The sequence below is a fragment of the Pan paniscus genome, chromosome 3 (genome assembly GCF_029289425.2).
Source record: "Pan paniscus chromosome 3, NHGRI_mPanPan1-v2.0_pri, whole genome shotgun sequence".
NCBI classification, from domain to species: domain Eukaryota; kingdom Metazoa; phylum Chordata; class Mammalia; order Primates; family Hominidae; genus Pan; species Pan paniscus.
The window spans coordinates 120,641,980-120,658,569 of record NC_073252.2 but is presented as its reverse complement, the minus strand read 5'-3'; the positions used below and the strand labels follow the sequence as shown (position 1 = coordinate 120,658,569).

The 16,590-nt window shown below is 38.9% G+C and overlaps 1 protein-coding gene across 1 annotated transcript in view; it reads right to left on the bottom strand.

The window, feature by feature from the left end:
• The window catches only part of FGF2 (fibroblast growth factor 2), a 71,237-nt gene that overhangs the window by 16,745 nt on the left and 37,902 nt on the right, over positions 1–16,590 (bottom strand). Inside the window, exon 2 of the mRNA XM_008969466.5 lies at positions 4,734–4,837. Coding sequence (XP_008967714.3) covers positions 4,734–4,837 — 104 coding nt within the window. The remainder of the gene's footprint in view (positions 1–4,733; positions 4,838–16,590) is intronic.

Sequence of the window (16,590 nt, the reverse complement as noted above, 5' to 3'; positions counted from 1 at the left end):
GGGCTCAGGGTCCCTCTGCTATGTACAGTCTAGGGACTTGGTGCCTTGCTTCACAGCTGCTCCAGCTGTGACTAAAAGGGGCCAAGGTACAGCTCAGGCTGTTGCTTCAGAGGGTGCAAGCATCAAGCCTTGGCAGCTTCCACATGGTGTTGAGCCTGAGGGTGCAGAGAAGTCAAGAATTGAGGTTTAGGAACCTCCGCTAGATTTCAGATGTATGGAAATGCCTGGATGCCCAGGCAGAAGTTTGCGCAGGGTTGGGGCCCTCATGGAGAACCTCTGCTAGGGCAGTGCAGAAGGGAAATGTGGGGTCAGAGCCCCCACACAGAGTCCCTATTGCAGCACCACCTAGTGGAGCTGTGAGAAGAGGGCCACCATCCTCCAGACCCCAGAATGGTAGATCTACTGAGAGCTTGCACCATGCACCTAGAAAAGCCACAGACACTCAATGCCAGCCTGTGAAGGCAGCTGAGAGGGAGGCTGTACCCTGCAAAGCCACAGGGGCAGACCTGCTCAATATGATGGGAACCCAGCTCTTGCATCAGCATGACCTGGATGAGAGACATGGAGTCAGAGGAGATCATTTTGGAGCTTTAAGATTTGACTGCTGGGCCAGGTGCAGTGGCTCACGCCTGTAATCCCAGCACTTTGGGAGGCCAAGGTGGGAAGATCACGAGGTTGGGAGACCAAGACCACCCTGGCTAACATGGTGAAACCCTGCCTCTACTAAAAAAATGCAAAAAATTAGCCGGGCATGATGGCGGGTGCCTATAGTCTCAGCTACTCGGGAGGCTGAGGCAGGAGAATGGCGTGAACCCAGGAGGTGGAGCTTGCAGTGAGCCGAGATCGTGCCACTGCACTCCAGCCTGGGCAACAGAGCGAGACTCCATCTCAAAAAAAAAAAAAAAAAAGATTTGACTGCCTCACTGGATTTCAGACTTGCATAGGGCCTGTAGCCCCTTCATTTGGGCCAATTTCTCCCATCTGCGATGGCTGTATTAGCCCAATGCCTGTACCCACATTGTATCTGGGAAGTAACTAACTTGCTTTTGATTTTACAGGCTCATAGGCAGAAGGGACTTGCCTTGTCTCAGATGAGATGTTGGACTGTGGACTTTTGAGTTAATGCTGAAATGAGTTACGACTTTGGGAGACTGTTGGGAAGGCATGATTGGTTTTGAAATGTGAGGACATGAGATTTTGGAGGGGCCAGGGGTGGAATGATATGGTTTGGCTGTGTCCCCACCTAAATTTCATCTTGAATTTCCATGTGTTATGGGAAGGACCCAGTGGGAGGTAATTGAATCATGGGGACAAGTCTTTCCCATGCTGTTCTTGTGATAGTAAGTCTCACAAGATCTGATGGTTTTATAAAGAAGACTTCCCCTGCACAAGCTCTCTCTGCCTACTGCCATCCATTTAAGATGTGACTTGCTCTTCCTTGCCTTCCGCCATGATTGTGAGGCTTCCCCAGCCATGTGGAACTGTAAGTCCAATTAAACCTCTTTCTTTTGTAAATTGCCCAGTCTCTGGTATGTCTTTATCGGCAGCATGAAAATGGACTAATGCACTAGGTTACTGCATCTTCTAATCTCAACAACACCACAGGGTAACAACTAATCTCAAGGCATTCACTGACCCAGATTATGACAGACATATAAAAGGCTGGAGCTTTAAAACCATTTTATTAGTGCTGTCCATAGTTAGTTATAACAGGAGCAAATGTTGTGTGCAACTCCTTTTTTTTCCTCTACCACCCTCACTGTCTGACAGTAGCCAAACCAATTCTACTGCAGAAGCATAGTGATTTGTCACATCCTAAAGTGAAAGGGGCAGGAGGGTTGGAAACTCATCTTCCTCTCACTAATAAAATGTCAGTCATCCAAAATTACTTATTGGTTCACTGTCATGGGAGATATTTAAAATGCTACTTTGGTAGATTCCCAAACTATTACATCACCTCTTGAGTTGACAATAGATTGGCAGAATAAAAGGCAAGTACAGAGTAGAAGAAGTGAAAGTCCCAAGTAGTTGATGTTTTGAGCTATATTCTTTACCTAGGAAACTGCATACATTCCCCCAATTTAACTACCACCTATATGCTGATCATACCCAAATCTATCTAACAATCAATGTAGACCGTTCCTCTAAGCTCCAGATTTATAATTTCAACTACTCACTGAACATCTTTACCTGAATTTCCCTTAGGCAACTCAAACTAAATAGGTCTAAATTCGAACTTAATACCTTCTCCCAAACCTTGCTCTTTTCTTCCTTCCCCTTTCTCGTCTACCTTCTCACCCAAACCAGCAACCTAAAAGCCACCTTTGACTTTTCTTTCATCTTCAGTCCTAAATCTAATCAATCACAAGTGCTAGCACTTTCCTCACTCCTCTCTGACCTACTGTTATTGCCAGGATCAGAACATGACTTGCTTGGACTATTATAGTGGCCTTCTAACTGATCTCTCTCCACCAGTCTTGGCCCCCTCAAGTCCATTCTCTACACTTCTGCCAGGATGATCTTTCTCAAATTTAAATCTAATTAGATCTCTTCTTAAAACTCTTCATGGCTCTCCACTGCTTATAGCCAGCATGGTATATAAAGCCCTTCAACAGATTCAGCAGACAGTCTATCTACCTCCCCAGCCTTCTCTCCCTTCCCTTCCACCTAGTTACTCCATTGCACTATACATTCCAGCATTAGTTAATTACTTGTAATTCTAGAGATACATCAAGTAGATTTTTTATCCACACCTTTTCATGTCCTATGTCCTAGAGTTATCTATACCTTCATCTCAATTTCTTCTGCCCCATGACTGCCTGCTGAACTCCTTCCTTTACAACGTCTAAAATTCTACTTATAGGTCATCTCCCCCAATTCTAGAAAAATGTAATTACCTCATTTTCTATATTGCTTCCTATATCATAATACTTCTTATCCTTTCCTATATTACTATGCATGTATGCAAAATATAGAAGTAGCATATCAAAACCCTTATACATTATTATAAATACTTATTTACACTTCTGCCTCCCCTGGATTGTCACTCATTAAGGGCAGAGACAATTTGATATTCAATTTTATAAGCTCAATGCCTACCATAGCATCTGGCACACTTTCACTTAATAAGTATTGGCTATTCTTAAAGAGAATTCTAAAATTTAGTCAACTACCTCCTCCCAAAATTGAGAGCCACTACACTCAAACTTGTGATTTATCCTGCAAAAATCACATAAACTGGTAATATCAATGTAAGTATATCTTTGTCATACAGTCAGTCTGAAATTGGGATAGTTTAGATACCCTTTTTCTCTGTAAGCCTTGTTTTGGTGCTTTTAGAAATCCAAAGTTCTTCATTCAGAAGAAATTTCAAAAACTATTTGTATAGCTCAAAATACCACAATTTCTTAGTACTATTAGATCCTTTCTGTGGGGAGGTTATATAGAGATGTCATAACTGGCCAGTGGCATTGGTGTAAGAGCTGTGAAACACACACACGCACAAACACTTACATACATGTCCTATCTACTCCCTCAAGGAGATAGGAATGAGATCTGTCTTTTATATTTATTTTCCTGCACCATTCTTTATACATCATATGTTCAACAGATATGCAGTCCCGTTTCTAATAATAATGGTGAAGTTGACAGGGAGCCTGTACTAGTGGAAAGAATACTAGCCAGGAACTAGGACCCCTGATGAGCTGTGATCAAATGTAAAAAAGAAAAGTTCCTCTCTACAGCCAGGCATGGTGGCTCACGCCTATAATCCCAGCACTTTGGGAGGCCAAGGCAGGCGGATCACCTGAGGTCAGGAGTTCAGGACCAGCCCAGCCAACATGGCGAAACCCTGTCTCTAATAAAAAATACAAAAAAATTAGCCAGGCATGGTGGTGCATTCCTGTAATCCCAGCTACTCGGGAGGCTGAGGCAGGAGAATTGCTTGAACCCAGAAGGCAGAGGGTACAGTGACCCGAGATTGCGCCACTGCACTCCAGTCTGCGCAGTGGAGTGAGACTCCATCTCAAAAAAAAAAAAAAGAAAACAAAAAAGTCCCTCTCCTGACATATATGTAAATGAGAAGTAATGTGAGGAAGAAGTAACAATTTTCAGGATCTATTACGTGTCAGATGCTGATTTGGGCACTTGATGTGTAGTATCTAATTAAATTCTGATAAAATCCCAATGAGATAGTATCATTGTTTCTATTTTACAGGTAAGGGAACTAACTCAGAATCATTTGCCCAAGAACACAGAGCTCATAAGTGGCAGAGTCGGCATCTGTACCAGGCAGAAAGCTTACATTCTCAACTAGTGTTCTACATTGCAAGTGTTTTGTACGTCACATTCTAAAGAAGAAACTTAAAAACCAATAATCAAAATTGTATACATTTATTCCCAATGATCTTCAAACAACTGCATAATAGAAGAAAATTTTTTTTAAATTATAGCTTAATAGTTTTGCAGAGTAAAAGCAGTGACTTAGAGGTCAGGAATGCCTCCAGCCCAATCCAGTCTCTACTTTATATGAGCTGTGTTTTCTTACTTTACTTACTCCCTCAGCACATCAGTTTTTGCATCTGTGAAATAAAGAAAATACTCCCTATTTTACAGGGTGACTATGACGATGATACATGTAAAATCCTTTATAAAGATTTGATAAACAACAATGCTGGTAAATTAACAGCAATAAAAGCTAACAAAAAACGTGTGAAAACAGAAAGTATGCTTACAGAAGCCAGTAATCTTCCATCTTCCTTCATAGCAAGGTAACGGTTAGCACACACTCCTTTGATAGACACAACTCCTCTCTCTTCTGCTTGAAGTTGTAGCTTGACTGTAACGGGAAAAAAAATTATCTTTGTAGCACCACAGAAGAAAGAGCCTTCTTCACAATATTTACGCAATATAAAGACAAAACACACCTAAGCAACAACTAATCCACTTTGGAGGATTGGTGAGGTTGGGGGTATGGGTGAGTGACAGGGAGCAGATGTCAACTAAACTGTATGAGAGAGGATGAGATGCAGAACTACTAGGGCACCAGTGCCTTGTGAGTCCCTTGTCGCTCCTGTGTCACAGGGTGAGCAGAGAAGGTGTCACAGGGTGAGCAGAGAAGGGGGACACATGGAGAATTGTTTCCTTTGTTGGGCAGTTAGCTTTCAATTGCCGCTGTTAACTATTTACATTTTTTAAAGTGAACATATTTTAAGGGTACATAAAAGTGTAGGAGAATTCCCATGCTACTGCCTATGTTGAAACTATTTAAAACTTATTTGCCAATTCTTCACAAATGAAACAAAATCTAGTTATTCACTGTTATAATTTGAGCTGTATTTCCTTGACTTTTTGAGACGGAGTCTCTCTCTGTCACCCAGGCTGGAGTGCAGTGGCACAATCACGGCTCACTGCAACCTCTGCCTCCCAGGTTCACACCATTCTCCTGCCTCAGCCTCCCGAGTAGCTGGGACTACAGATGCCCACCACCACGCCCAGCTAATTTTTTGTATTTTTAGTAGAGACGCGGTTTCACCATGTTAGCCAGATGGTCTCGATCTCCTGACCTCGTGATCCACCCGCCTTGGCCTCCCAAAGGGCTGGAATTACAGGCATGAGCCACCGCGCCCGGCCCTATTTCTTTGACTTCTACACATCTTATTTCTAGCTTCCTCTTCAATGAACTATAGATGCATTTAGCTTTCTATATGGGATTTTGATGTCTATTTTTTTGTGTGCAAATATCTATCTAGTGGAAACACAAAATGCTTATACTTAATTTGCTTACACAGCAAATGATTTTCATAAAATAAGTGTGATGAAAGATTTTCATAAAATAAGATCCTGAGAAAGACGACTTGTCACACCACATTATCAATATTAAGCAGATTACAGAAAAACAAAAAAAATTACTTAATTATGATGATAATGTAATATGGACAAATAATTACCTAATTAATTGAAATAAAAATGAAGTAAAGATTATTTTGCTATTCAGAGGCAGCATTCTCCTGCCTAGAACAATATTCCCCCAAATGTATTTTTGCTAACAGATGTTAAATAAAAAATAGGTTCTGGTGTCAAATAATTTAGGAAAATCTTAGTTAAACCAAGTTAACTCTTTATTACCAAACTTCTCAGAACTCTGCTTATCATAAGATAAACAAGATAAATGTTTGTCCAGACTATTTTCATAGGTCATCCTACATCTTATGGATATGTTTAGGATATTCTTGAGAGCAACAGAAAAAAAATGCAATTTTAGAAATCAGCATATTATCATTTGAATAACATTAGAAATATAAAATAAATATAATTTCCAGGTGTTTATAGGTAGCTAGGGAAACGGCATGAAAAAGCAACTTTTGAAAGTTTCTTAAATAATTAACTTTGTTAGATATCATTATGTCATAGTAATTTATGTTTTAAAAATTTTCCTACCAAGACAGCAACAGACATGCAAAATGAAACATAATATCTGGGATTAGCTTTAAAATAAGCTAATATATTATTTTAAATAATAGATAACTAAATTTTTAATAAAGTGGATAGGATAAATAAGATTCACTTGTGTTAACAGTCATTAGAAGCACAGGATTTCATTATTCTAATCTCACTACTTTTATGAATGTTTAAGAATTTACAATTAAAAAAAAAGACAATCTTAGAATTTTGTTGAACATTTCATGTCTGAGTCACCTCTGTGTGTCAGTCACCCCTGGATTCCAGAAAGCATTGCATCATTTAAGCCTACAGTTACCCAAGTGAAATTCTTCTACAAAATCTTAAAAGATAATACAAAGTAAAAGGAATGTAATGAAGACATGAAACCCAAACAAAGAAGGGTATGAAGTATTTTTTACAATATTATTGGAAAATGCAGAAAATAAGCTTTGTTTTTAATCAACATAACCAAACTTATCTTAATGAGTATAAGCAAACTATTGTATACAGCTCTAAAATGATTCAGATAAGCCATTTTAATGAAGAATGCATTTGCATCTCACTTTAACTCATAAGGATGTACAAATGCCCATGAGGCAAGGCTGAATAATCAATCGCTATACTTTCTTTCTGTCCCTTATCAATCAACGCTAGCCCAGCTCTGGTCCACCATCTTATAAATGTGTATTACTAGTCATAAGGGTGATTAGGGATATTCGTGTATGGCCAGATCAGTACCAGTGACTCAATACCCAAAGTAAACATAATTCATTTACTCATTAACCTTTTGTAGACCTCAACTATTCCCACACTCAGGGATTGTTGTCATTCATTAAACCACTAAGCAATAAGCATTACATGTAAGATTCTTGAAGAGTGTTTCCATTGGCATATAATTTTTAAATTACAAGTTTTAAAAATAACCAGAGTCTACAACAAGAAGTTGAGGAAGTCACAAAATCATAGATTTTCTATAAAAACTATCTGAGCTGAGATGCATAAAAAACCTAAATAAACTAAATTCAATATACAGATGATCTCTTCCCAAAATAGAGATGCATAGCTGCTTCATCTCCTAAATAAATTCGATATACAGATGACCTCTTCCCAAAAAAGAGATGCATAGCTGCTTCATCTCTGATAGAAGGAGGAATAAACTTGCCAAAAATGGGACCATGAAGAAACCAGCTGAATTTTTAAGAAACTTTTATTAGCTGCTGATGTGAGGAATTAGAATTCTGAAGAGCCCTGATCAAAGAGCAACTCCATATCCACCTGCCAGTTCTTTCCCATAGAGCTTCCACCCAGTGCACAAGTACCACACACCAAAGGCTAGGAACAGAACAGAAGGGCTAAGAGATCCTCTTCAAGTACACTGGGCCTTTGCAGAGTGCAAGGCAGCAGTCCACTGAAGGCTGGGAGCAGGTCAAAGGGCTGAAAGTGATCCTTCTGAGAAGCACTGAGCCTTCATCAAATGCAAAGCCAATGACCAGCAGGATAAACAGAGATCTTCCAAGATGTGGAAAGCCAGGAGTACAGTTCAAGAGCAAGGTTAGCTCCCCACCAACCCAAACATTTGGCAGCTGAGTTATAAAGGCAAAATGAAATATTTTAAAACTACTCAATTAACCCAAGAAGGCAGAAAGGGAAAGACAGAAGGTAAAGGACAGATAGGATAATTAGAAAAATAGCAAAATGTGTGAATTTGATTCTGTCATCATGCTGCTATTTGGTTATTTTGCACACTAGCTGATGCAGTTTCTTCATAGTGTCATTGGTCTTTATATTTTGGTGTGTTTTTTGCAGTGACTGGTACCGGTTTTTCCTTTCCATATTGAGTGCTCCTTTCAGGAGCTCTTGTAAGGCAGGCCTGGTGGTGACAAAATCCCTCAGCATCTGCTTGTCTGGAAAGGATTTTATTTCTCCTTCACTTTTGAAGGTTAGTGTGGCTGGATATGAAATTCTGGGTTGAAAATTTTTTTCTGTAACAATGTTGAATATTGGCCCCCAATCTCTTCTGGCTTATAGAGTTTCTGCTGAGAGGTCTGCTGTTAGTCCGATGGGCTTCCCTTTGTAGGTGACCTGGCCTTTCTCTCTGGCTGCCCTTAACAGTTTTTCCTTCATTGCAACCTTGGAGAATCTGACGATTATGTGTCTTGGGGTTGATCTTCTTGTGGAGTATCTTGGTGGTGTTCTCTGTATTTCCTGAATTTGCATGTTGGCCTGTCTTGCTAAGTTGGGGAAGTTCTCCTGGATAATATCCTGAAGTGTGTTTTCCAGCTTGTTTCTGTTCTCCCTGTCTTCTTCTGGTACTCCAATCGATAGTAGGTTCGGTCTTTTTATGAAGTCCCATATTTCTTGGAGGCTTTCTTCATTCCTTCACATTCTTTCTTCTCTAGTCTTGTCTGCATGCCTTATTTCAGCAAGGTGGTCTTCAAATTCTGATATCCTTTCTTCTACTTGGTTGATTTGGGTGTTGATACTTGTGTATGCTTCACGAAGTTCTCATGCTGTGTTTTTCAGCTCCATCAGGTCATTTATGTTCCTCTCTAAACTGGTTATTCTAGTTAGCAATTCCTCTAACCTTTCATAAAGGTTCTTAGCGTCTTTGCATTGGTTTAGAACATGCTCCTTTTAGCTCAGCGTAGTTTTTTATTACCCATCTTCTGAAGCCTGCTTCCGTCAATTCGTCCATCTGATCCTCCGTACAGTTCTGCACCCTTGATGGAGAGACGTTGCGATCATTTGGAGGAGAAGAGGCACTTTGGCCTTTCGGGTTTTCATCATTTTTTCGTTGATTCTTTCTCATCTTTGTGAGTTTGTCTATTTTCAGTCTTTGAGGCTGCTGACCCTTGAATGGGGTTTTTGTGGGGGCTTTTTTGTTGTTGTTGATGCTGTTGTTGTTGCTTCTGCTAGTTTTTTTTTTTTTTTTTTTTTTTTTTTTTTTGTCTTTCAATGGTCAGGTCCCTCTTCTGAGGGCTTCTGCAGTTTGCTGGGGGTTCACTTTAGGCCCTATTCTATCTGATTTGCTCCTGCACCTGGAGATGTTACTCAAGGAGGCTAGAGAACAGCAAAGATGGGTGCCTGCTTCTTCTGTGTCCTCTGACCTCGAGGAGCACCAACCTGATGCCAGTAGGATCGCTCCTGCATAGGGTGTCTGACAACCCCCTGTTAGACGGTCTCACCCAATTGGGTGGCACGGGTAATAGGACCAGTTTGATGAAGCACTTTCTCTCTTGGTGGAGGGAGTGTGCCTCTTAGAGACCTACAAAGAGACTTAGACTCCTATGAAATAATAGTGGGAGACTTTAACACCCCACTGTCAGTATTAGATCAATGAGACAGAAAATTAACAAGGATATTCAGGACTTGAACTCAGCTCTGGATCAAGTGGATCTAGTAGACGTCTATAGAACTCTCTACCCCAAATCAATAGAATATACATTCTTCTCAGTACCACATGGCATTTATTCTAAAACCGACCACGTATTTGGAAGTAAAACACTCCTCAACAAATGCAAAAGAACTGAAATCATAACAAACAGTCTCTCAAAACACAGTGCAATCAAATTAGAACTCAGGATTAAGAAACTCACTCAAAACCACACAATTACATGGAAATCGAACAACCTGCTCCTGAATGACTCCTGGGTAAATAATGAAATTACGGCAGAAATGAAGAAGTTATTTGAAAACAAAGAGAACAAAGAGACAATGTACCAGAATCTTTGAGACACAGCTAAAGCAGTATTAAGAGGGAAATTTTTAGCACTAAATGCCCACATCAGAAAGCTTGAAAGATCTCAAATCAACACCCTAACATCACAATTAAAAGAGCTAAAGAGGGAAGAACAAACTTATCCAAAAGCTAGCAGAAAACAAGAAATAACTAAGATCATAGAAGAACTGAAGGAGATAGAGACACGAAAAACCCTACAAAAAAATCAATGAATCTAGGAGCTGTTTTTTTGAAAAGATTAACAAATTAGACCACTAGGTAGACTAATAAAGAAGAAAAGAGGGAAGAATCAAGTAGACACAATACAAAATGATAAAGGGGAGATCACCACTGACCCCACAGAAATAGAAACTATCATCAGAGAATACAATAAACACTTCTACTCAAATAAACTAGAAAATCTGGAAGAAACTGATAAATTCCTGGACACATACACCCTCCCAAGGCTAAATCAGGAAGAAGAATCCCTAAATAGACCAATAACAAGCTCTGAAATTGAGGCAGTAATTAATAGCCTGCCAACCAAAAAAAGCCCAGGACCAGACAGATTCACAGCTGAATTCTACCAGAAATACAAAGAAGAGCTGATATCATTCCTTCTGAAACTATTCCAAACAATTGAAAAGGAGGGACTCCTCCCTAATTTATTTTATGAGGCCAGCATCATCCTGATACCAAACCAAGAAGAGACAGAACAAAGAAAACTTCAGGCCAACATCCCTGATGAACACTGGTGTGAAAATCCTCAATAAAATACTGGCAAACAGAATTCAGCAACACATGAAAAAACTTATCCGCTGCGATCAAGTCGACTTCATCCCTGGGATGCAAGGCTGTTTCAACATACAAAAATCAATAAATGTAATCCATCACATAAACAGAACCAAAGACAAAAACCACGTGATTATCTCAATAGATGCAGAAAAGGCCTTTGATAAAATTCAACACCCCTTTATGCTAAAAACTCTCAATAAACTAGGTGTTGATGGAACATATCTCAAAATAATAAGAGCTATTTGTGACAAACCCACAGCCAACATATTGAATGGGCAAAAGCTGGAAGCATTCCCTTTGAAAACCGGCACAAGGCAAGGATGCCTCTCTCACCACTCCTACTCAACATAGTATTGGAAATTCTGGCCAGGGAAATCAGGCAAGAGAAAGAAACAAAGGGTATTGAAATAGGAAGAGAGGAAGTCAAATTGTCTCTGTTTGCAGATGACATGATTGTATATTTAGAAAACCCCATCATCTCTGCCCAAAAACTCCTTAAACTGACAAGCAACTTCAGCAAAGTCTCGGGATACAAAATCAATATGGAAAAATCACAAGCATTCCTTTACACCAACAATAGACAAGCAGACAGCCAAATCATGAATGAACTCCCGTTCACAATCGTTACAAAGAGAATAAAATACCTAGGAATACAGCTAACAAGGGATGTGAAGGACCTCTTCAAGGAGAACTACAAACCACTGCTCAAGGAAATAAGAGAGAATGCAAACAAATGGAAAAATATTCCATCCTCAAGGATAGGAAGAATCACTATCGTGAAAATGGACATACTGCCCAAAGTAATTTATAGATTCAATGCTATTCCCATCAAACTACCATTGACATTCTTTACAGAATTAGAAAAAACTATTTTAAATTTCATATGGAATGAAAGAAGACCCCGTATAGCCAAGACAATCCTAAGCAAAAAGAACAAAGCTGGAGACATCACACTACCTGACTTCAAACTATACTACAAGGCTGCAGTAATCAAAACAACATGGTACTGGTACCAAAACAGATATACAGACCAATGGAGCAGAGCAGAGACCTCAACAAAAGCAATTGCAACAAAAGCCAAATCTGACAAATGGGATCTAATTAAACTAAAGAGCTTCTGCACAGCAAAATAAACTATCAGCAGAGTGAATAGGCAATCTACAGAATAGGAGAAAATTTCTGCAATCTACCCATCTAACAAAGGTCTAATATCCAGAATTTATAAGGAACTTAAACAAATTTACGAGAAAAAAACAACCTTATCAAAAAGTGGGCAAAGGATATGAACAGACACTTCTCAAAAGACAACATTTACATGGCCAACAAACATAAGGAAAAAAGCTCAACATCACTGATCATCAGAGAAATGCAAATCAAAACCACAATGAGATACCATCTCACACCAGTCAGAATGGTGGTTATTAAAAAATCAGGAAACAACAGATGCTGGCAAGGCTGTGGAGAAATAGAAACACTTTAACACCGTTGGTGGGAATGTAAATCAGTTCAACCATTGTTGAAGACAGTGTGGCAATTCAAGGATCTAGAACCAGAAATACCATTTGACCCAGCAATCTCATTACTGGGTATATACCCAAAGGAATATACATCATTCTACTATAAAGACACATGCACATGTGTGTTTATTGCAGCACTATTCACAATAGCAAAGACATGGAACCAACCCAAATGCCCATCAATGATAGACTGGATCAAGAAAATGTGGTACACACACACCGTGGAATATTATGCAGCCATAAAAAGGAATGAGATCATGTCCTTTGCAGGGACATGGATGAAGCTGGAAGCCATCACCCTCAGCAAACTAACACAGGAAAAGAAAACCAAATACCGCATGTTCTCACTCGTAAGTGGGAGTTGAACAATAAGAACATATGGACACAGAGTGGGGAACACCACACACCAGGGCCTGTTGTGGGGTGGGGAGTGAAAGGAGGGAACTTAGAGGATGGGTCAATGGGTGCAGCAAACCAGCATGGCACACGTATACCTATGTGCACGTTCTGCATATGTATCCCATTTTTTAGAAGAAATTTTAAAAAAAGAAAAATAGCAAAATGTCAGATTTAAACTAACCATATCAATAATAACACTGAATATAAATGTCCAACACACCACTAAAAGGAAACAATTGTCAACAAGATGAAAAAACAAAACCTAACTATGTTGTTTACAAGAAAAGCACCTTAATTTACTAGGCAAGTTAATAGTAAAACTGTGGAAAAAATGGGTAAAATGCAGACCTTCAGTATAAGAAAGCTGATCTGGCTATATTAATATCTGACAATATAGCTTTGAAGGCAAGTAGTATAACCAGAAATAAACAGGGTCACCATAATGATCTTAAATGTTTAGCAGCTAATAATAGAACTCTAAAATATCTGAAGCAAAAACTGTCAAGAGAATAAATCATTAAGAATATGGAAGGTGTGAACAGCATTACCAATCGTGATTTAAATGATACTGTTGTTTAAATCAGGTAAGTTTCATTTACCTAAGACTTCATCCTCCTAATATAGTCATTTGAAAACTATGTTCCAAAAAATTAATTGTGGCTGAGCACAGTGGCTCACACCTGTAATTCCAGCACTCTGGGAGGCCTTGGCAGGCAGATCACTTGAGCCCAGGGTTTGAGACCAGCCTGGGCAACAAAGTGAAATCCTGTCTCTAAAAAATTAAAAATATATATATTTTTAACAGAAAAAAATTAACTGCCAGCTTGGGAAGCCATCTATGGCAATTTGCCTACTGGTCTTGAATTGTTCAAATCAATTAACTCCATCTGAGAAATTCCTTTTCCAAAGACACAATAATACTAAGTAATATCGAAGGCACTTATTCTGAACTGTTGGTACCCATGGTTCCTTTGTTTGTTTTACCTGTTATAGCCTTATTGAGGTATAATTCACATGCCATGCAATTCACTCATTTAAAACATGCATACAGTTCAATGTGCTTTACTATAATCACAGCATTGTGCAACCATCACAATCAATTATAGAACATTTTTGTCACCCTACATTCTTTAGCAGTCATTTTACATGTCCCTAATACCACTCATCCCAACCCTGGGCAACCTGTCTCTATAGATTTGTCTATTCTGGACATTTCATATAAACAAAATGTGGCTGCCTCTTTCACTCAGAATAATGTTTTCAAGGTTTATGCATGTTGTAGCATGTATCAGTACTTCATTACTTTTTAGCACCAAATAATAGTCCATTGTGTAGCTAGACTTTGATTCATCCATTCAGCAGCTGATGGATATTTAGACTGTTTTTACTTTTTGGCTACGTAAATAACGTTGCTATGAACATTCATAGACAAGATTTTGTGTAGACGTGTTTTCTTTTGGGGGGAGTATATACCTAGGAGTCAAATTACTGGGTCATATGGTAACTCTATGTTTAATCATTTGTGGAACTGTCAGACTGTTTTCCAATGCAACTTTACATTCTCATCACAATATATGAGAGTTCCAATTATTCCACATCCAGGCCAACACTTGTTATGGTCTGTTTTTGTTTCTCAATTATAGGCATCCTAGTTGAGTGTGAGGTAATATCTCACTGTGGTTTTGATTTGCATTTCTTGGATGGGTAATAATGTTGAGCATCTTTTCATGTGCTTATTGGCTATTTGCTTACCTTCTTTGAAGAAATGTCTACTTAGATCTTTGATTCATTTTTAGATTGTCTTTTTATTATTGAGTTGAAAGAGTTCATTATATGTTCTAGACACAAATCCCTTTCAGACATATGATGCGAGAATATTTTCTCCCATCCTGTGGGGTATCTTTTCACTTTCTTTTATTTTATTTTTTTTTTTTGGAGACGGAGTCTCGCTCTTTCACCCAGGCGGGAGTGCAGTGGCGCTATCTTGGCTCACTGCAAGCTCCGCCTCCTGGGTTCACGCCATTCTCCTGCCTCAGCCTCCCGAGTAGTTGGGACTACAGGCGCCCGCCACCACGCCCGGCTAATTTTTTGTATTTTTAGTAGAGTCGGGGTTTCATGTGTTAGCCAGGATGGTCTCGATCTCCTGACCTCGTGATCCGCCCGCCTCGGCCTCCCAAAGTGCTGGGATTACAGGCATGAGCCACCGCGCCCGGCCTCTTTTCACTTTCTTGATGTTGTCCTTTGAAGCATAAACACTTCAAATTTTCATGAAGTCCAATTTATCAATGTTCTTCTTTTGTTGCTTGTACTTTTGGTGTCATATCTAAAAAATCACTGCCTAATCTAGGGTCATGAAGGTTTACACCTATGCATTCCTCTAAGTTTTAGTTTTACCCCTTCTATTTAGGTTTTAATACATTTTGAGTTAATTTTTGTATGTGGTATGTGGCACAACTTCATTCTTTTGCATGCAGATATGCCCAAAATGACACTTAAATATCACTACACCCAACATCTGCAGAATCTACATTCTTTTCAAGGGCACATAGAACGTTCCCAAGAATAAATTATATGCTTGACCATAAAACAAGCCTCAATACATTTGAAATGACTGAAATCATATGACGTATTAAAGTAGAAATGTTAACAATATGATATCTGGAAAATCCCCAAATATTTGGAAATTAGGCAATGCATTTCCAAATAAAACAGAGAAGGCCAGGCATGGTGGTTCATGCCTGTAATCTCAGTACTTTGGGAGATGGGTGGATTGCTTGAGATCAGGAGTTCAAGGCCAGCCTGGCCAACATGGCAAAACCCCACTCTACAAAAAATAAAAAAAATTAGCCAGGCATGGTGGCATGCGCCTGTAATCCCAGCTACCTAGAAGGCTGAGGCACAAGAATTGCTTGGGCCTGGGAGGCGGAGGTTGCAGTCAGCCGAGATAGCACGAATGCACTCCAGCCTGGACGACAGAGAAGACCCTGTCTCAACAACAACAACAAAACAAACAAACAAAAAAAAACAGAGAAAATAAATCACAAAGAAATTTAGAAAATAATTCTAGTTTTATGATAATGAAAACTCAGCATGTTTAAAGGGAAAGTTACAGCTTTAAATATTTGTATTAGATAAACAAAACATAAAAATCTAAGCTTCTACATTATGATCTAGAAAAATAAGAGCAAATTAAACCCAAAGTAATAGCACAGGGAATATTTAGCATGTAAAAACTGTACATTTGAATATGTACAGATTAGTAGAAAACAATCCCAAAGGGTTACCAATTATTTGGGGATAATGAGATAAAAATGATATTTTACTTCCACATGCATTGCGATATTTAAATTTTTTTCTCAGTTGTGCATGTTACCTTTATAATAAGCATGTAACAATGTTTGCATTGTTAAAACTTTAAAACAATCTAGAATAAAATACCAACTGTGTGTCATATTAAACACCACTGAAAATAAGCACATTCATGAGTTCAAGGAGGGAGAGAGAATTTCTCAATTAAAAAGGGAGTTAACTTTGTTACATCCATATGTAACAATGTTAGCATTGTTAAAACTTTAAAGCAATCTAGAATAAAAATACCAACTGTGCATCATATTAAACATGACTGAAAATACGCACATTCATGAGTTCAAGGAGAAAGAGAGAATTTCTCAATTATAAAGGGAGTTTGGAGACGTATCACCCAAAAGGGATATGTGAACC